The sequence below is a fragment of the Platichthys flesus genome, chromosome 2 (genome assembly GCF_949316205.1).
Source record: "Platichthys flesus chromosome 2, fPlaFle2.1, whole genome shotgun sequence".
NCBI classification, from domain to species: domain Eukaryota; kingdom Metazoa; phylum Chordata; class Actinopteri; order Pleuronectiformes; family Pleuronectidae; genus Platichthys; species Platichthys flesus.
In genome coordinates, this window is record NC_084946.1 from 10,123,824 (window position 1) to 10,145,810 (window position 21,987).

Below are 21,987 nucleotides of genomic sequence, written 5' to 3' on the forward strand. Positions count from 1 at the left end.
AAGTCGCTTTGGATAAAAGCGTCAGCTAAATGACATGTAATGTAATGTTATGTAAAGAGAGGAGCTGGAGGTGGCAGTGGAGCTCAGGCACCACAACCACTCGACAACATGGTGTCGGAGGTCACCACAGGAGGGATTAAAGCCAAATTATGCAAATGTTTTACCTTAAAATAACAGCTTGATGGTACACTGACTTATAATAGGGTGAATGTCAGTCCCACTCTGCACCCAGAACACCTGGTCTTGCGTTACATAACTCCGGAGAGTAGGTATAAACTCCAGAGAGTCTGAACCCCAGTCAGTGGTTTCAACTGACACAATCAGGCCCAGAATTTTTTAGGGTAATGCTGAACTGTAGATCAGTCAAAGTCCAAAATACTTTTTACCAACGTCTTAAACCAAGTGAAACATCTCTGATATTAAACAATGAAGCTATCAAATCAATCACTTTAAATGGAGTAGGTTACAGCGACAGCACTTCAGGAAACTGGGGATGAAAATAATACAATTAGCCAGTTTTACAGAGTCAGCGCTCAGGTCAACAAATGTAATGCTGTATTTTCTGAGCATGAATACCACTTAAGTGTTCCGACTCTAGGAACCAACGCATTTAATAACCACTTGTCACTGCAGAGGCTCCTGTTGCTTAGCAAAAGTTGCATAGCTTTGCTTTAATGAGGATCTTTGTTGAACCTCAGGGGTTTAGATAAGAAAACCTAGTTGGTGTTTGCATGGCTAATAATCATAGTGACTCACTGTGTGACTGATGCTTTAGTTTGGAAAATGTCCCAGTCTGTCTCCACAGAGGACGTAGCTGAATCCGACCCCTAATCAAAGGTTACGTGCTCTGGTGATACTAATGATGTAACTTACTTGAATGAATGGGAACAGGAGGCCCACAGTAAAGTTGGCGAGCCAGTTCACGGTGCCAGCAATCATGAAGGCGGCAGGGCGGTAGGACTGTTCAAACAGCTCCCCGGTCAGGATGAAGGGAATGCCACCTGACAGAGAAGAAAAGAGAGTTACAACAAACTACACACTGAACTACCACAGAAACAGATTTACAACAACAGAAATGCACAAACCTGATGAGGTGGGAATTAGTTAATTTTGCCACAGTGCTGACATAAAACCTCCACTTTTACCTGATAGTAATGTGCATTAGTATCTGTCTGAATCAAGATACAATCAATCAATGTGTAACTTAAAATAAATCCTAGAGTTATCCACATGTGCACATGAAATAAGATGGTTTACCTGCACGGCTTTGTGCCGGTCACACCGGAGGCTGAACACCATTATTGTTGCTTTCTAACATTTTGCTTGCAAGCAATAACAACAGCTCCTTTGAGTATATGAAAGTGCTTCCGTGTCTAAAGCTCTATTCAGCTCTTATATGTCACCCCGTTGGCTAAGCAGCAGAAGCAGCACAACAGCAGCAATTAATGTCCACAGTGGACTTGTCCAACCAAAGTTACAACAAACTACACACTGAACTACCACAGAAACAGATTTACAACAACAGAAATACACAAACCTGATGAGGTGGGAATTAGTTAATTTTGCCACAGTGCTGACATAAAACCTCCACTTTTACCTGATAGTAATGTGCATTAGTATCTGTCTGAATCAAGATACAATCAATCAATGTGTAACTTAAAATAAATCCTAGAGTTATCCACATGTGCACATGAAATAAAACAATACATTAGTTCTGTTTTAAAATACAGCCGTGTGAACGTGTGTCAATAGAGCTGAAAAGTATAGTTCCAGAAATAAAAAGACATACATTTTTTGACTAGACACCTAGATGATTAACCGTAATTTTGTAACCATCCAATGAAGACTTATCACAAGCTATGAGAGTGTGTGCTGTCTAATTTAAAAAAAGAAATTGGAGATGTACATGCCACCTTCTCTTCTCCACCAGGAGTCCTCATTAATCCTTTTTTTTTTCAAACAATAAAGATTTTTTTCACATCCCAGAAACACAATAAAAAAGAGCCTCTGAGAAAATAGTCCAGGGTTGTCTGACATGTTTGCTTAAGACATATAAAAGCTTCTACTTAACCATCCATTTATAGGCCCCAAGGTTTTCCTATGAAACACCACAGAGTTCATGATTGCCTTCCAAAGCAACAGTGATAAGTTACTTTGAGGTCTGAAAGGAATGTGGAGATAATTCTTGTCTCACCACTCCCCTCACGGACACACGTCATTTTCAACAATTCAGATTCATTTCCCCGATAAATTTATCAGAAAATGGTTTGTACAATTGTAGCGGTGTTTAGATCAATTTCCTCTCTTCGCTGCTTTTCTATTCGAGATTTTCTTTTCTAAAGAGTTTAGATCGAAACGTGATGAGTAGTAGTTTACGAATACACTGAGTGATGAATGACACTACTCATAATTACCACTGGCTGTTGTCTCCCGTCCGAATGAATATTCAATATTTGTTTAATAACTCAAAGCATCTGTTAAATGCTGAAGATGACATTTTAAGTTTTATATATCCATCTGTAAGAAACTACCCAAATAATTCAGCAAAGAGGAAGAAAAGTTATTCAACAAAAGAATACAACTTCCAAATGAACAATAAAACATACTGAGGATATCCCACAGATCAGGACGATGTTGGCTGTGGTCGCTGCCCTGCTCACTGTGCCTACACTGTTTTATATTCTGCAGTTTGTCAGCTGTAAAATATTTCTGTGTGTGGAAATAAAGTTGTTCTTAATACCAACATCATCATACTGCAGAGAAAGAAAGGACAAGGTGTATTCTTGTTGGAGGATAATAGCCGACTCTAATGACCTGAGCTCATCACTCAACCCAGGCTGACTCTGTCTGTGCAGAGACAAATGCAGTAAAAGTCCTGTTTCCAATACATACCGTGTAAACACGATTTCCAAATGCCTCTGCACCCTTGATTATGGATTCAAGAGTAATGCTAACTGGTGAAATTGTAATGGCTGGTGACATTTTCTGCCATATTTCATCAGCACAAGGGCATTCCTGCACGAATCCCTGCTGCAGAGGTTATGCGAGAATAAACTGCTAATGTGGTCGAACCACCTTCTGGACTGTGGGGGACATGGGCACATATCGAGGGAGGGTGGTGGTGTGTAAATATACAGCTATATTGATCCCACGCTGGGGAAACAGCACAGTTCATGTCAGGAAAACATAATGACAGATCTATACTGTGATCCAATTGTTATCTTGTATATATGACTGACTATGTTAAGTATTTGAAAGTTTAAATACACATAAATAAAGTGATGGAGTGACACAGAGAGAAACACACAACATTATTATTCAAATGCAACCACACTGTGACCTGACAGAAAAAAAACAATGGTGTGCAGGTCAAAGCATGATGTGAAATGGTGGATGCAAGTAATATCAGTGAATTGGCTACATGCAGCCACATATCTCACACGTTTCACCACATCCATCCATGCATTATCAATAGGAATTGGAGCCAATCTCAGCTGACATTGGGCAAGAGGCAGGTATCAACCTGGACAGGTTGCCAGCGCATTGCAAGGCCAACATACAGAGATAAAAATAATCTTCAATCGGCATGTCTTTGGAATGTGGGAGGAAGCCCGAGTGAAAACCCACATAGAAAGCGAGGAACCTTCCTGCAGCAAGGCGACGGTGGCCACCACATCACAACTGAGCCACCCGAGTCCCCAGATATAATTACATTGATTTAATGGGAACGATGAATATCTGTAACGTCCCTTATTGGAGCATGCAGGTGCACACTGGGGTGGTGGAGGTGCTGAATCGACGGGCAGCGATACCGAAGCAGGGCAGGAGAAGCATTGAGGAGCAGAAGGAGAGATGGAAAATCTTTGCAGAATAAATAAACCGCTAAATCGGGAGGGTGTGTATGATAGAGGGTGGTGGGGAGTGAGGAATGCGTGGCCCCATCAATACCTGTTCGTAGGATATATAACGGCAAATATTAGTTGTGATGCATGACGTAGAGTGAGCAGGGCTGTGGATCATCTCTTACCAACTGAAAAATAACAATAAAAACATCAAATGAGCCTTACCCTGCATACACAGTCTTCTAAATGTGTGGGTGCTGTATTCTGTCCTCATCTGTTGTCACTAAATTGCCTTTGATTAATTAGCTCCAAACCATTTAGAGCTAAATAAAGGAAGGAATGGCTCACAACAGCCCTATGAGATTTAAATGCTTGTGAAAATATTGCAAATCATCCTGCTATTTAATACGAGGCCTCGCTGTTAGACAAATATGACCCGATCATTAAAAGTGACTCTGTGTGCGTGTGTGTGTTCATCTCTTTAGGGCAAATCCTCTCCGAGGAGGATAACTGTCTGAAGGCTGTTAACATTTCTGAAAAGGTTTTCCGCAGTTACAAGTCAAAGTAGAAGGCAAACAACTTTTTTCCCCCGTTTTGGTTGACAAAGAATATAATTGTGCCTTAAAACCATCATCATGTTAGGAGTAGGGTGGCAAAGGGGCGGGAAATTTCTGTTGGCCTTGCAATGCGCTGGCAAATTTGCATGGGAATATTCAGCTCGGGAATTTGGGGGAATTTTGAAAAAAAAAAAAAAAATACACAAATTAAAAGCGGAGCACTAAAAACATCATTCAAAACTCTATTTTAAAGATGTATGGAATGTAGCACACGCTGCACGTTGAATTTCAAACCTCCACTGTGCATTTCTCCATCACATGCACAGATAATTCCCAGCATCCTGCACACTACAGCAGGGCTATTGAGGCCTGCTGTAGTAAGTCTCGATGATATAACTGGGGAAAACATATTAGCATGCTGATTGAGGATGGTTCATCTGTTCATCTAGCCTATTTATATTCATTTATCCATCAATTATTTTTAAAGATGATTCCAATTAGCCAACTATTTATATCTCTGGCATTGCTTTAGTGTTTTTTTACCAGCTTTGTTCTCATCTTATTCTACAGAACAATGCCACGTGCACTATCTCATGTGTGGAGACATTTCACCACAGCCAATGTAGAAGGAAAGGCTGTGTACATTGCAAATACTGTGCAAAGACCTATGTTAAGAATGACACAAAGATGCAGAAGCATGGAGTCAAGTGCCCAAAGTTTCTTCAGGGCTCAAATCAGCCTATGACAAAACAAAATGTTTATAGTTATGTCTGCATATGACAAAGTAAATACAGTTAGTATAAATTCCCACACAATTTCCAGTTTATTCCTGTTAATTCCCGTTAATTCCCATGGAATATTTCCAGCTTTGAATATTCCCGGAATTTTGAAACCCTAGTTAGGAGCAGTATAGACAGCTGGACATGTTTCTGCCGAACAAACGTAAAACAGGGATTCGATCGTGCCTCATAAATGCCACCTGTTAGCCAATGTGAATTTTCATGAGATGCTGCACTCAAACCACCTGTTGAAATCTCTATTTAATGCTTGTGCGACAGAGCAAAGGAAACAAACAGGATGTCAGAGGAAATAGACAACGATGATGTTCTTGCCCTTCTCACTCGGACAAAGGAGGAGAGTTCCACTGCCTCACAAAGGTCTCACACAGCTCTATACCTCGTCCCATTTTTCCAGGGATATAGTGAAAAATTTGTCGGCTCTGCTGGTGAAGCTAGTGTAAACCCTGACGAAGCAGAGCACCACACTAGGATCCTATTGCCCCAGCATCTAACTGTCGATACGGTCAAGTTGTCGTTGGAGCAATAATTTGGATTATTAGCAAAAATAAGAGTAAAACAAATATGCTCTCTGACGAACTGAGAGCTTTACCCTGATGTAAACCTTCATATTTTGTAAGTGACAACACTGTGTACCATTGGTTGAATAAGACTTTCAGTGAAAGGACTAGAAATTCAGCATAATAAAATTTCTGTTAAGTTTGACACCTGTACAGCTGACTTTACTCAGTTCAGTGACAGATGATTATGTCCAAACAAGTGAATTCTGAAGAATATTTAAATCCGAGACGTGGGCCTGGGATGTTCTACACATTGTATCTGGTTCATGGTCAGTTTTTTCATCTCATTTTAGATGGAAAAGTGCATGAAAACATGCCACGTGTAAGAAGCACAGAATTACCCCCCCCCCCCCCCCCCCCCTTACATTTAAACCTCAATCACTCAGCAACACTCAATGTAGATGGCCTGATAACACTTGGTGGCGGAGTAACATTATAATACCACACATAACCCATTAATTTTTTCTTTTCATTCAGTTTAGGCAATGCACAAAAATGTATCCCTAACCCTAACCCGTCTTCTAACTGTGGGGAAAAACCTGAAGTTGTGGAGGTATTTCCAGAACACTAATGACCAGAGTTGAGGGGGCTAATTGAATGCACTTGTCTCCACAGGATGTCCCACGTCAAGGCAAATTTATCTTTTTAGCCTTTCATCGCACTTTTAGTCTCAGATGACTGGGATACACTAATTAGGATTTGTATGTTGTTTGTCGAGCATATGTCTGTGGAGGGCCTCAGAGGAGACGGCATGTGCTGAATGATGTTTTATGAAAGTATGCAGGTTTGTCCTCCAGCCAAAGACCACAGGGGCTCACTGATTAGTGTACATTCAATCTGAGAGTAAATGACTAATTCAAAGTGAGGGCTGCTTTGTTACGCAGCCATTCCTCTCAAAACAGCCACTGTATGAATGTGCCTCTATGCTGCTGCATCACCTTTTGTACTGACGATGGATTTCAAGTCAAAGTCCATGTGCAGCAGCTTAACATTAGAGCCTCCTCATTCATTCTTGTGCATCACCGGGCAGGTGGGTAATGTGTGCATACAATCACAGAACCCGAGCAAAATCTGTGGATCTGCTGGTGGAATTTCTCAGCATCTATATTAGAAAGAATACAACGTGATTTTCTGACGTTGTATTTTTGACTTCACTGCTTTGTCCTCAGCTCAACCTCCTGAGACAACAACACATTTCCGGCAGGTTGGCCAGGGTTGAAGCCTTGATCTGTTGTGCCTCAGGCAGAGGGCCACAGATGATTGGTCAGTGGTGAGAGGGCAGCGCCAGAGGTAACTCCTTTCCACTCGAAATTTGTTCTGACAAGGGTTTTTAACCAGATCATCTGAATTTCTTCATCATCAGGTTGCTACAAGATTCATAAAAGTGCATACAATGTTTCAAAGAACCTATAAAATGTGCCATACATAAAGAATTTAATTAAATAACTCTTATTAAACACATTAATGATTCATATCCCTTTCCCTCAATCTGCTGAATTTCCTATTTGCTCTACCTTTGCCCTTCTAGGGACGCATGTGGTTTGCTCCACTGGTCACAGATGAGTGACATTATCTAACAACAGCACACGCACTATAAATAGATGCAAATTATATAACAGGACAATCATGTCACACACAGAATAGTATCCTCTCACACGAGCCCCTGAACCATTGTGACACAGCACACAGAAACATGCACATTAAATGCTTCACATTGTTACATCACTGAGCGGTTTCCACCTTTTCAACACAAAACGCATTATTCCATGAGGAGTTATTACAATAGGATCAGCAATAGATGTGGCATGATGTGTTCCACCAATAATTAACTTGCTCAGTTTTATCATGGAGTTTAAGCTTTAAATTGCAAAATGAATTAAACCAAGCCCGACTTTTTTCCTCTCTGTAATTTAAGTGCCCAGAAAAGAAAGAATATTTCAACCAATGCACCGTAAAATCTAGAGAAGGGCAGCCTGTGTAAAGAGGAGCTTAGTGATGAGTCATAGGCATTAAGTCATGAGTCATGCTTTTTAAAGAGGAGTATTAACAGAGGGACCGTCACTGACAGTGAAGCTAAAATATTATTAGAGTTTGGGGCAAATGTAAGATGTTACTGTTAAACCCCCAATCGCAGAAATACCTTTTAAACCTTGAAAAGCACATGCTGGAGTTGCTGGTGTGAAATCTCATGAACTCATTAGTTGTTCATCAGGATGGGTAATCTATAACAGAAGGAACGCGCAATGGACAAACTGAGGAGCAAGGACTAGTTAACCTGTAGGCCCTCATTTAAATATATATAGTGGCAGGAAGTAATGTATTACATGTACTCTGTTGCATTTTTCAATAAAAAAAAATTCAATAAAATGCACTTCTGAGAGAAGGGGTTTTGCTGTATTCTTTTTACTCCTACAGTTGTTGGAAACACACTTGTGAAAATTACTTCTTCATTACACTGAGCCACACACTTCTCGCTCCTTCTCCATGTCTATTATTTATACATTTTTACCCACAGTGATTTCCCGACAGTGACACCCACCCGTTTTTTTGTGATCTTGTCTCTGTTGTATTTAGGTCTTCTACTCTGCTGTATTGCGGTTCTTAGTGTGTTATTCTATACAGCTGCTGAATAATTTACAAGTGCAATTTGTTGTTACAGGAATGGAATGGCAATAGTACTTGCTCTAGTTGTGTTTCTTTATTGTAATTTTTTTCGTGAAGTCTAAAGAGGACTAATATTTTGACTGATAACATGTAAGGAATAATGAAGCTAAGTCTTTATGTCCAAGGGCAACTGTCAAGCATCCTTCTCCATCTCTTATACGTGTGTTGATTATCCCTGAGGGCAACAATGTCATTGCAAGTCCCTTTTAAACTAAACAAGGAGGAGGTAAGACAAGTCATGTAAGGGTATTAATTAATTTAACCCCCACAGGGAACAAATGTCAAAGATGTAGGTCACATTAATATGGAAGGGGGAGGGTTAACCTCACAGTAATGCGGCTTTCTTTTTTGGGCTGTTTATTTCAAGGATTAGACTTACTTATAAAAGGGATTTGAAATAATAGTTATAAAATCTAACAGTAACATCCGGCAATCTAAACAGAATCATGGACCCAAAATATTAGACAACATAGCTGAGATCAGGTCATATACCTGTTTGAAGAAGAGAAGGAGAGAAGGCAACTGGGTCAATAGATGTGTACTTTCCTCTTCAAATAAAGAGATTATACTTTCTCTTCAAAATCGAACTGTAAATACACAAGATTAGGCTTTTTTATTTTGAAGAATCCTGTATCTACAGTTAAAATTTATCATAAACCTCATTTCACTGTCTGAAAATGCAGCCATAACTATAAAATTGAAACTTGACTTTTGGAGAACTAATGAAAATGAAAGAATTCAATAAGAAATATGTTTTCTGATACGGAAAACCTGTTGAACCTGTTATGCTGTGGGAGGGAGGACAAACAATTCTTCCGAGAAAAACTAATTAATACTGCAAACAACTACTTGTTCGATAGGAAAGGAAATAAACCACCACCTTCACCAACTGCTCTTTAGCGATACCAAGAAAAGTAGAGTCACTCTCCAAGAGAAATGGACAAACGATGTGTTGCTTGTTAGTGGTGATGCACTCACAGTGATAAAAAAGGCAAAGCTGCAGCTAAACTGGATGGGTTGCCAGGACAAATACTCTTAGATAAAAATAACATTCTTAGGAGTTTATTCAGAGGGAGAATTTGTAAAGGAGCCTAATTTCAGCTGAAGTGCTGTTTTTCAACGATCAGTGCCATAACAGATAACTCATATATAATATCAGATAATTGTAAAAAGAAAAAAGAAATGTGAAATGAAAAGATAAAACAGACAAAACTAATATTCCAAGGGATTACTTGACACTGGGGAGGAATTACCATGAATGTCATCATTACCATCTTCCACAGCTCATGTGTTCACATGCAAACAGTGGCCTCTATCTAATTATCTCCTAGATATCTCTGTCTGTCTCTGGCATATCTTGGCTTGGGCCTGACAGTTGGCTTCAAGCTTGATATGTGTATTGTCAAGAGCCCAAGAAAGTGCAGAGTTAAATCTGTTGCAATTTGGACATGCGATAGGTTAATTACTAATAAACTGTGTCAACAGCCGACCAGCTCATAAAGAGACGTTGCTCATGACGGCGACGAGCAGCCCTATGTGTGCACTGGTGGCACCACAGTCCCACAGCAAGTCAATTAGCGCAGGGTGACGTTTCAGAGAAGAAAGCTGCAAACCATCTATTCAAAACCAACAAGACAGATAGATTGGTGTGGAGTAAGAGTTGATTAGTGTGCTTTGGTCAAAAGCTGAAAGTTATCAGGCACAGGTAAACTAATTCTTTGCAAAAGGGTGTTACCATGCTCCCATGGTGACAGCCAGACATTATTAACCTGATGAACTTGAGGATTCCTGGCAGAGACCAAAAAAACGACACTGCCCTTGCCAAGGCAAAACCAGAGCATCTGACAAAGTCCCTTCCGGAACCAGTTCAAGCTTATTTCTCTGTGGCTTATTTGACACTAAGAATACAAGAGGCCTGTTGGAGAAAACTACTTGGAGTTCTGGTGTGGACAGTGTGCCAAGAAAAACGCTCTGTCTGAAGAAAAATACCGCAGCATGATCTCCAGGTCGTCTTTGCTCTCTCAGCTTGGAACACAGATTGTAGATGGAAACCAGAGGGGAGCAGAGGTGTGACAAAGCAGTGGCCTTGATTAGAGACTTTATATTACATTCAGTGGAGACAGGAAATGTGATGATGGTTTCACATGGCGATTGTCATTTGGGGAGGGGGGGGGGGTGAAAGGAGCAGCCTTGAAGATCTGGAAACAACATCTGTGATAACATATTAAATTCAGTTCCAGTGAGGCCAAGTAGGCCTGTGGACGGTTGCAGGAACTCAGGGGAAACTGTTCAGAGGAGCTTGTGGTCGCAAAGTAATTAATGTCCTCAGCTATAAATGAGAGTAGGGTCAGGGTTAAAAAGCAGTGGGGCAGTGGTCTAGCAGCAATTCCCTTCAACATGCTGGATCAGCGTTTGCAGTCTGTGTGAAACAATACATTAATTTGTGCAGCTGAAATGTATTCCTGTTAGAAGTTTACAATTGCAAATAGTCTTTTCTCCTTAATAGAGGTTAGACAGCCTCAGTATACCACTCTCCAGACTCATAAATGTGGTCTCTGGCCACAGTATGTTGAGAACTGAAAAGCACTCAGACTCATTTACATGTTGGCGGCTTGAAATACAGTATAGTGAGGCATCTATCACTTTTGAGAAGCCATACAGATCAACCAAACTGAAACTTTTAACAGCTATTTAAATTAACCATTCATTAGAGCTACAAACACAAGATGTGCGTGGATGAGGCCAAATGGCATAACCAGATACTGTTAATGTGTTTTTCCACAGGAGCCGTTTAAGCTGCTTAAATCAGACCAAGCCATGAACATGTACGGCCTCGCAGAAGGAGATTACTGTGCAAGCCTGTGCTGTTATGGTTTGATAGCCGGGCCGGCAGGGATCAGCACATGACCTGCTCCTCCTGCACTGAACTGACCAACACACTGTCCCTGTGTCCAGTTCACAGTAGCTTCACAACATGCATTGATGTAGCTTATAGTTTTGTTGCCTCTGTGTATCTGGGGCAATGGGGGTTTGTGTAAACCAGCACAGTTTCAGCATGGTAAGTGGATTACAAACCATGTCTGCTGTCGAGAACATACTAAGAATAAAGCTAGTTCATTGGTGCACCCCTAATGGGGGTGCACCAATGAACTAGCTTTAGGCGCTCTGCCAGATAAGGATTTAGTCACTCAGGAGAGGTGGTAATAGTACATGTAAAGATGATGTCATGGTAGATAGCTGGGTCAAACGCAGGCATTCCTACAGGGGAATGGCATGTTCCATACATGATAGCATGAATACGAAAAACCTACTCAACCAATTTCATTACGTTTTGTGAAGGACCGCAACATGACTCAAAGAAGAAGCCTACATATTTTGGAGTGGACTTAAATAAATGTGCTGATCCAGGGCAGGGATTTCGTTCCACATTCTTTGCACCATTTCCAACATCTATGGTGAAATTCGGTAGAGATTACATTACATTAAATTACATGTCATTTAGCAGATGCTTTTGTCCAAAGCGAGTTACAATTAGTACACTCAACATTCATGAGGGGCCATTTTAGGGGTTCAGTATCTTGCCAAGGACACTTCGGTCTAGAGATCCAAATAAATATACAGATCTAGTGAATTTAAATGTGGTTTCATTAGGGAAATGTTTGACCTTGGTGGAAATATGTGCTCTACATAGTGGCCATGTATTTTATTTATCTTCCTTCCTTTTGTTGACACTTCCACTTTGGCTCAGCTTTGGGAGCCCTACCTTGGTAGGTTACTGAAATCCACAGATTGTCCGATGAAGTGAAAATATGCTTCTACCCTGTGTACCACAAATCACTTTGCAAGCTTTTTTCGGATGCGCATGTGTTAACACAAATGTGTTTACCTTCTAACAAAGACTGAGAGCCTCTGGGTTATCTGCGGACTCCTTCTGGCTCCCTAGTATAATGTCCGCAGAAGGTCGGGATAATCCGATGCAAGAACACAGCGGGGATTCCCCACTGGATTCAGCACGCTTAAGTGTGTGTATGGGGGGAGGGTTGATGACGCAACAGTCGAATCTCCCTGTGAGAAAGCGGTGAGATGTAGAATACCCCAACAAAGATGTGAAGAGAGCTGGCTGCAATAAGAGTCGACACCGGGGATGTGTTGTCAAAAAAAAACGTGTGAGCGCAGCGGATTTAAGATGCGATGAATTTGTTGCCGTGTGAACGCGTCTGTGCATAGAACCTCCCGCTGGGCTGTGCATGTTTAAAAAGCAAACCGTGGTTAGAGTGGGGTAGAGTTCTGACTGAAAATGGATTAAGATAAATAACAACCAATTAAATTGGTAAAAGATGATTAGAGGCAAACACACCCACATGCAATTGCGTTCAGGTGCGCAAGACCATTTTTCACAAACCTATAGTACTTCTTCCTTCATTATTTTGTTCATCTAATTAGGTTTAGCTCCGATATTGTCTGCCACACATCATTAGGTTTCGCTTTGGCTTGATTTCACTCCACAGAGTTTCCCCTCATCACTTCTGTCCCTGTGTACTTTGCTTGTGGCTCCGAAGAAGCGGCAGTTGCCACTCTTGTCAGGACGTGTGCACATCTCACCCCTGGTATCTCTCATTACCTGCTCACTCTCTCAGCAGCATGTCTGGCTGTCCAATATGTGTTTATGTCCACACTGCCAGGTGAAAGGTGATCCATCTTGTTCAGTGATCTTCTGTCTGATACCTACAGGGCTGTTTGCCAGCTCTTTCTCTCCGTCTTTCTTCCTGCTATGGCCTTTTCTCTTTCCAGAAGAGCTGAGTTAATACGCCACCTAATGAAAACCATCGAAGGGCAGAAGCATACCCTTCCTGTCAGCTGTATATCACCCGATTAGGCTAGCTTACTTTTTTATAGACTGGTTATATATAAACTATATGATGATTGATTGATTTACGATAACATGTAGATCGTATCTACATGTTACTGGTTACTTAATTAAATTATTACTATACTTTATTATTTCTATTATTTTTCAATGTCTAAGACTTTAGATTGCGCATATATGCACAACGTCATTTTATGACTTTATCATGAATTCTTCATGATGGGAAAATAATTAATTATTTTTGTCAAAATCGTATCATTCGAGCTAATCTCAGCTGACATTTGGCAAAAGACAGGGAACACCATGGACTAGTCGCCAGTCCATCAAGGGCCGACATATAGAGAAGAACAACCATTCATGCTCATATTCTCACCTACAAACAAATTGTTGTCAATTCTCCTAATCCCAACATATTTTTGTAAAGTGGGATTCAGATTAAGAACCTTCTTGTTCTGTGGCCCTGTAAACCACCATGTCGCCTTTAACTTATACAATGATTAATATACTATATAATCATTTAATTAAATGGGAAAAATTACTATTTTAAAAAGTATGTATCGTTTCATTTTGACAATTTGTTTATTTCTGCAAAATTTATATTTTCTTTGAATCATTATTCCTTTGTGGTGATGCACTAATGTTTCTAATTCACCCATTTGTTTTGTTTCTATTTATTTTTCAGTAAATCTATGGGCATTGCAGGGATATCTTTCAAAATGTTGTGTTGTTTTTTATCTTTACCTCTGATCGGCTCAAAAATCTGGAGAGTCTCTCCAAAGTAACATTCTCAGCAGGTTGGATAAAAATCCATTTATGTGTTGTTGAGTCATTCTGTACACACACACACAACCACAGGGGAAACGATACTGGCATTGCAGCACTAACAGGGATTTAATTGTGACACCATATGGTCTGTTGTGACCAAACTGAACACAGTAACTGAAAACAAAATCGTAATGCTCGTTCACAGGAGGAATCAAATTTCCGTGCACAGCATTCACCAACGTTTATGGCCTCATGGTCAGAACTGCCAGAACGTTATCTTGCTTTATCACAGCTACACAACTGAATGTTTGTGACACAACAGCTGTGATTTCCTTCACTGCCCCGAAAAGCTCCAATACCATGCATACTAAAATATATTACCCAATCATCATGTTGAGGGAAAAATAGATTCAACATATGAATGATCCTCGATTTTGAAGCCAAAAGTGGGGAATCATTTTTCATTTGACGCACCTGAGGGTGTTTAGAAAAAGTCTCTCAGTGTCGACAGAAGGCTGCTACTGCATTGCAAGCTTCTCAGTGACATGTAGGAGCTCCTGCTCTGAGGAAAGAGTAGTCTTAGCATTAAAAGGCCATGTCAATTTATTCCTTATATCAACTACAAGACTGCAGCTCTCTCCTGCTACTGTAGTTTTACAAAACAATCCAAACAACTAACAGCTACTTTTAATGTTGTTTGTGTATCTGCGTGGCATTTGTTAAGTGACATTTTATATAATTCTGTATATCTCCAGCTATGAGAAAGCTAAAATGCTAAGGATGCATTAAGAGATCAGAGTCGCATTTTTATGTCTGAACCCGAGCCGAATCCAATCACCGAACTTGCATGATTACTGCTTGCTTTCCCTGATTCAGACATTGACAATGTTAAGAAAACTTGCTCAGCCAAAAGTGACTGACCTGAATATCATTTCAAGATTTTTCACAGGCAGTAGAGTCGACCCTAAACCTGAACCTACCCATAACATCAACAGATCCCAACAGGCTTGGGCTGGTTGTCCACACTCAGTGACATTAATGGGGGTGGGGCTTCTTAACAGTGAATAATGTGATTCGGTGCTAAAAGAGGCTCCAACTTTAGATTTAAAAAATGGCAAATGTTGACAAGATGTAGAATAGGTGCCTTTTGGCAAGAACTAAACTCTCCTTATTCTGATTTGAGTAACGATGTATATATCCATAATGTCTTAAAATGCTTGTGTTTATTCAACGTCTTCATAAACAATAATGGCAGTAGAGCAACTCAATTATAAAAGCAGCCTCAAGAGCTCATTGGAAATTCTCAACTTGAATAAGCTGCTTTTTGAGTTAATAAATAAATATCAACTAACTATCAGAACCACATAGGAGCAGTATTATTCGTTCAAGCTATTTAAATTGAATGCTGGGGGAAATGTTTTAGGGGGAAATGTATTAAAAAGGGATAACAATTCAAACAAAGCCATGGGGGGAGCATTTGTGTGCTGTGATCTTCTGTAAACACGATTACACAGTAAGCCATGATTTACATTAGGACAGTGAGGGGTTCAGGGTGATTTGATGGGAAAAAAACAATTATTTCCTTCTTAAATAATAACAATGAACAATAGGTATTTATAGTGACTGCTTCGGCTGCTTTTCAATATTCCACTGCAGGCAGCTTAACATGGTGCACAAAAGAATATGATTTGCATTTCATCTCACAAATGCCATTTAGAAACACCAGGTGGGGTTATTTGTTTGGCCGTCCTGATCTTGCAGGAGGAAAAACCAAACCACAGGGACACCTCATCTTTATCTCTGAGGAAATGAAAGTGTCCATTTACCTTGCCTTGACCTTGTCAGTATCCAACAGCATACAAAGACTGAAGGCTATAGTTAAAAATAATGTTTTTAGGTGGGGCCAAAATGGTGATGTGCATACTGATGCCAGCTGCCTATAATCGTGTAGGTTATTTCATCATGGAAGAATTAGTGGTAATAATACACAGAATAATTGATATCAGGGTCTCTACTTGTATCAACAGCAATGCTTATGTTTGTTTGTGTAGCTGCAGCAAAGTAAGAGGTAAAATATATTTTTATTTTGTGATTTGTGATTTTGTTAACATGTGTTAACATGAAAAATGTAGGTATTTCGTTCAGAATTTACAACAAATGAACGAGACCATTCGTTCCGATGAAGGGAGAATGATGGACAGTACTTTACTGTGTTTGTTGACACTGAATGGTGAGATCACTTGATGTGATGCAGGACATAAAGCACGTCTCAGGAAACATGTCAGTCAAGGGGTATGAAACACAGCTGTTACATGTCATCGGTGACAAGCATCAAGGCAGCAGGAAAAATTACCCGGAAGGTTCTTTATTAAGTTTCCATCAACTTAAAAGACAAGCCAGTGGTGAGTGAGATTTTGTGCAGGACTTTGTGCTGTGGACCTGCTGCAACAGGCACAGACAAGAGTCAGTTGGTCACAAAAAAGCAAATGCAGAGCAGATTGCTGATATGGCACCAGATTCTCAAGACACTCTCAAAGACACTGCAAGAGAGGATCATTCATGTGTTGATGTTTTTTGAGAGGAAACAGATATAACAAAGGGCACTCAGCCCAGCCATTTTGTATGTGGGAATACTGCAGAGTTTGACAAGAGGAGGGAATTACTCGGTTTGCACTCCGTGCATGGCATTATGAAGGGGAGGATTTGTTTGAGAAAAATGTTAGTTTCATCATCATCTGTCATCAGATGTCTCGCCAAAGAAAAGCAATCCCTGCCATCACATTAGATTTATATGATGTAAGTGTTTTACTGAATTTCCCCAGTTTCTGGATCAATAAAGTTTTACCTTGGCCCCTGATCAGGCTAGAGGATCACCCAGGTAGAAAACAGAGTGAGGTTACTATGTTTCACTTAAGATCATATGTCTTAAGATATTTCCTCCTGGATGTCACCTTTCCTCAAATCAAATAGAGAATCCATACAATAGCTGCTTGAACGACAGGACATTTTAATTCAGTTTCAATTTGTTTAAAGAATTGGAAGTAAGTTTGGGCTTTCCTTCGTTTTCAGCACAGGCTTGAGGGTTGTATGGGACATGGTATACAGTGTCTGACCCATACACATAAGCACTGTACAGAGCAGTATATACATACCCATCACCCCAACAACTAATGTAATTTGACATTTAAATTTAAAATGTTTAAAAGTTTCCTCTGAAGATCTTCTGCTCCGTCTTTTATTGACAGAGCTGCCCAGCACACATGTTGCCACCAAAACAAAGACAAAGCTTAAAGAAGTTTTGATTATGTTAATTAGGGACAGATGAAAACATTAGGACAATAATGAATCCCTCACAGGATAACTAAGCTCAAAGAATGAATTACATTGACATTTTGAGGAGAACCTAATTATAATCCTCTGTTATAGAGATCAATGATCGTCTGCTCAAAGTAAGAACACTTTGTGACAGCATTTTCTTTCTTGGCTGTGAGTGGTGGAAGCTGTGATTGATCCCTCGCCCTTGCTTACTTTCTAAGGAGGAGTGGGGACTCGCTTTCTTTTGGGATCACACATTTCATCTCCAACGGGCTCACTGAAGGGAAGAGATGAAGGGAAGGAGACGAGCAGAAAACACAAAGCGACCTGAGGAAGAATATGGGCTTATGCGATGCTTCTTTATGCACAGGCTGCCTCGAGTTACAAAACAAACCAACCCGAAATATCAATGCACACATTTAAGTTGTTAAGCTTGGAAGGTGCATGGCAGCATGAGCGAGTGATTTTTCGTGTTTATCCTCTGCAAAAGTCTAATCTCTGCTTTACATGATAAAGGAGAGACCAGGATTAATTACTATATTTTTTCAGGCATGAAATCAGCACACACCAATTACACATTGTGATTAGATGTGAAAAGGCGATACCTTGCTGAACGTGGGCACTGTGCCTGATAGCACTTGTGTTCGTCGCAGTGCTTTTCTCCACGCTATCTTTGCACTGTTGACAGAGCAGGCGAAAACTGGGCTGAACAAACATCCACCTACAGTAGGAACACAACGGTTGTATCAAATCACGTGGACTGAATGTCCTTTTTCACATCCTTTTCATTTCACCCCTGTCATTCTTATCTATGCGGTGAGTGCGTTTGGACTCCTGTAAACTAGATTCAGCTTTATTAAAACATGTCACCATTAACATACATGTGATGCCTTATAGGGGCTCTTTGAAGAAGATGTGTAACGGTGCCAACTGCTACTAGCAACCAAAGCTAATGCCATTTATTTCAGTGCCACGGATAAATGGTAAATATTGTGCCAACAAACACAGAATCCACAGCGAAAGACCAAAGGACATTATTCTGTAAATTTGCATACATGGATCATAGTAGATGTTACATTGCGATACTCTGGTCCTACTAAGGTTTTGTGATCACAAGGCAAAACAATGTTCACAGCGACCTCGACCTTTGAGCACCAACATCAAATGAGTTCATCCTTGAGTCACACTGAACTGTATCAAATCTGACTAAATCTCCTCAAAGCTTTCTTTATACATTATGTCAACCCTAAAATGTAATGCCTCTGGCCAAGGGTCTGTCGCCTATGAAGAGGCCTAAAAATAGCAAATTCAGGGAGGTCTGGTACTCGATAAAGCACTTTATCAACTATTCTGCAGTCTTCACATTGGATGTTAACAAAGTATAGTAGGTCCATTTTCTAAATCATAGTTATGATAAATTAATTTGTTCAGCACTTTCTAAAAACAGAGTTTACAAAGTGCTGTGACAGCTAAGCAAGAGAAGTAAATCCCATAAATAAATAACAATAGGTAGATAAAATCTTGTAAATGATGCAAAGGGTCCACAGAGGAAGCACATGGGCTGAGAAATAAATCCAAATAATTCATGTCGTAGCAACTACCACTGAGCCACTGTTGTCATTAACATCTGCAGGACCATAAACCATGATGGAGCGGCACCAGGAGTGAGACACAAGCTGAGATAAGTGTTGCCTTCAGTGATTACCAGAGAATTACAATCCATAAAGTACATCAAACAGACCACATTTATGATCATGATAAGGATGTCATATCTTTTTAAAGTCAGGTGAAAGAACCTCATAATTTGAGTCACTATCAGGCTGGATACATCAAACATCATATAAGATAAACAAGTCAACTCAAATCGTCTACACTACTGTTAATATTTTCTAAATGCATAGGTCCCTGTCCATTTAAAAAAAGAAAATCTCCATCCACACAACTTTCATTTTACAAAATATCTCCTTCACAAAAACCACCACAAATGCTCAAATGAGCATGCTGGGCCAATGGGTGGGGATAGAGTCTACATCAACAATCTATCAAATACCTCAGAAGAACATTGCTGGACGTAACCGCAAAAACCAAAGGAATAGTAATTTGTCCCTTTTTTTTTTTACTTTTATCTTTGTATATAGTTATTTGACATCTGTTTCATCACACCTTTTCTGCCATATGGCCTAAAGTGCTATGATACAAACAAAGCAGCGACAGGCATGCATGACGTAAGCAGAGTCTGATGTGAAACATCATTTAATGGTTTCTTCCCTGACACATACCACAGCCTTTCACCAAGTTTTATACTAATCCATCAAGTAGTTTTTATGTAGTCCTGCTAAATACGACAACAGGTCAAAAAAATCCATGACGGAAACACTACCACCCAGTCTTCAAAATCTGCAGCCCTTTCAGTAATATAGTAAAACTCAAGAGCACCGTGCACCAAATCGAACTGGTTTGATTTTAAATTGTTGCGTCAACAACACACTGCTGGTCCCAAAGCACATCAGTAAATCTTGAGGGAGTTGTTGATCTCTGCTGCTCTGCATTGGAACCGCAACAAGCTGCTAATTTATATGCATGTATTTAATTAAGCTCAACAGCTGGAACAGCTCTCTGAGGACTACAGGATAATATATCTACAACCACTTCTCACCTTTCAGCAGATTCATAATTATTTTGACCTGCATCTGTCGGTGTGATCTCTTCTACACCAATGACTCCAGCTGTTATAATGATTTGTTAATACACAGTTTACAAATAATGAAGGGAACACTTACTGGTCACAGTGTAACACCAAGTCAGTTTAACTTCAGGGATCAATTTGTCCATTCAGGAAGCACAAAGGACTGAGACTCAATCTCACCTGGGTTGCTGCAAATGAAAGTGACAGGTACAATGGAGAAACAAAAGCCAGACAACCCCAAAAAAGGGAATCGCTTTGCATGTGGTGGCCACAGACCACTGTTCTCTCTATTAATCCCTCCTGAACCCTCCTATATCATATCATATACATATATTTAGGTTTTACACTGTATCAGAAAGTAAACACTCATAGTATGATGCTGTTGTATCATGTATTAGCTTGTTACTTATTCATGGTCCTGTTAGTTTTTATATATAGGCAGCAGCGTTATAAGGGCTGGGAAACAGCTCTGGGAGGGAGATGATGTCTCTAGTTTGACAAGGTGGCAGAATGTGACTCAACCAGAGAGACGGCAAGAAAATCAGCATTCAGAATTAATGAGATTACATTTTGATCCTGGTGTGAGGAGGAGGACAAGGAGAGGAATCTTTAAATCAAGTATAAATCAAACAAAGTTTGGTTTTCTTCGTTTTAAACGGCAACAGAATTCAATGTGATAAAAATTATAAAAAGCCTAAATGTCAGTTGTTACAACCGCACCTTCTATCCAATAAATCCAGAAAATAAATCCTGGGAATGTAATGCACCATTTCCTTCCTCCGAAACTTCAAAGCATGATCTCCTCACCATTTGTTCAGATCTCATCCTTGAGAAGGCTGTACAAGCTTCACAGAACCTATGTGCTGAGTCCTAGTTACAGCTCGCAGCAGTAAAAGGATCCAGTGGTAACCAGAGGGGACAAATCTTCATCATGGGTGCTCCTCACTGCAGCTCCACTGCTAGGAAGAGGAGCTCCACTTGTCAATCATGCCACTGTAACCATATGAAAATCTGCCTCTGTGTGAAAACACCTACAGGCTCATGCCAATTAAAATCATGTGTGTGAGTGGTGCAGACGAGAGGCAGATGGGAGGAAGGTTGATTGTAGGTGTAACCACAGCAGGCGTGTGAGGGCATTTAATGGTACTAATGATTTAATGGTGTAGTGGAAAAACATTGGCAGTGACTTTAACTATGAAATCATAGTTATTTCACTCATAATATACAACTTTGAATATGGACAACTCACTTAATTGTATGTTGTATTGTAAGTTCTAATATATTCCAGTAATTAACAGCAAGAAAACCAGGATGAAATGAAATGTCTCGGGCCACTCCTGCAGCACATTTTACTTGGCTGCTGCCCATCTGTTACTCATGCTTATCATTCCACAATTACACAGCTTTAATATAATGTGTTCACATCGCAACATACTGGAGCTCAAAATAGTATTTTGGGGAAGAAGTGGTTTGAATATTGAATAATTACAACCTCCTTTCCAGTCTGCCAATCTCGGCTCGAGTTTTACTTTGTGTCTGTTTATGTAATCTCTACACTGTATTTAAAACTAAATGCACACTTTTGTGGGAAACCTACATACATAAATATGAATAAAAACATGACATTGATTAAACTGACAAAAATGCAGTTTTCTTGAAGGTCAAGGGTTTTATTTTTCTATCTATATAGAAAATATTTATCTAATCTATATCTATAGTGTCTAAAACCAACCATTAATCCATCCCATCAAGTCCTGTTGCAAATAGGCTCATGTTATCCATGGCCTCAGGCAGTGGACCCAAAGTCATCGAAAAGCATTTAAAAACACACTAATAAGCTGTTCATTAATTACATCAGTGTATTGTGTTCATTGTGAAACAACAATGTGACACAGTGTGTTCCTCTACCGCACAAAGGAATATACGGCTACACA

General features: G+C 39.9%; 1 protein-coding gene across 3 annotated transcripts in view; it reads right to left on the reverse strand.

The window, feature by feature from the left end:
• slc2a9l2 (solute carrier family 2 member 9, like 2) overlaps positions 1-21,987 on the reverse strand; it is a 118,976-nt gene that overhangs the window by 20,550 nt on the left and 76,439 nt on the right. For all 3 annotated transcript variants that reach the window (XM_062397500.1, XM_062397486.1, XM_062397492.1), the window contains one exon: positions 874-1,001. In XM_062397500.1, the coding sequence (XP_062253484.1) occupies positions 874-1,001 (128 nt within the window). The remainder of the gene's footprint in view (positions 1-873; positions 1,002-21,987) is intronic.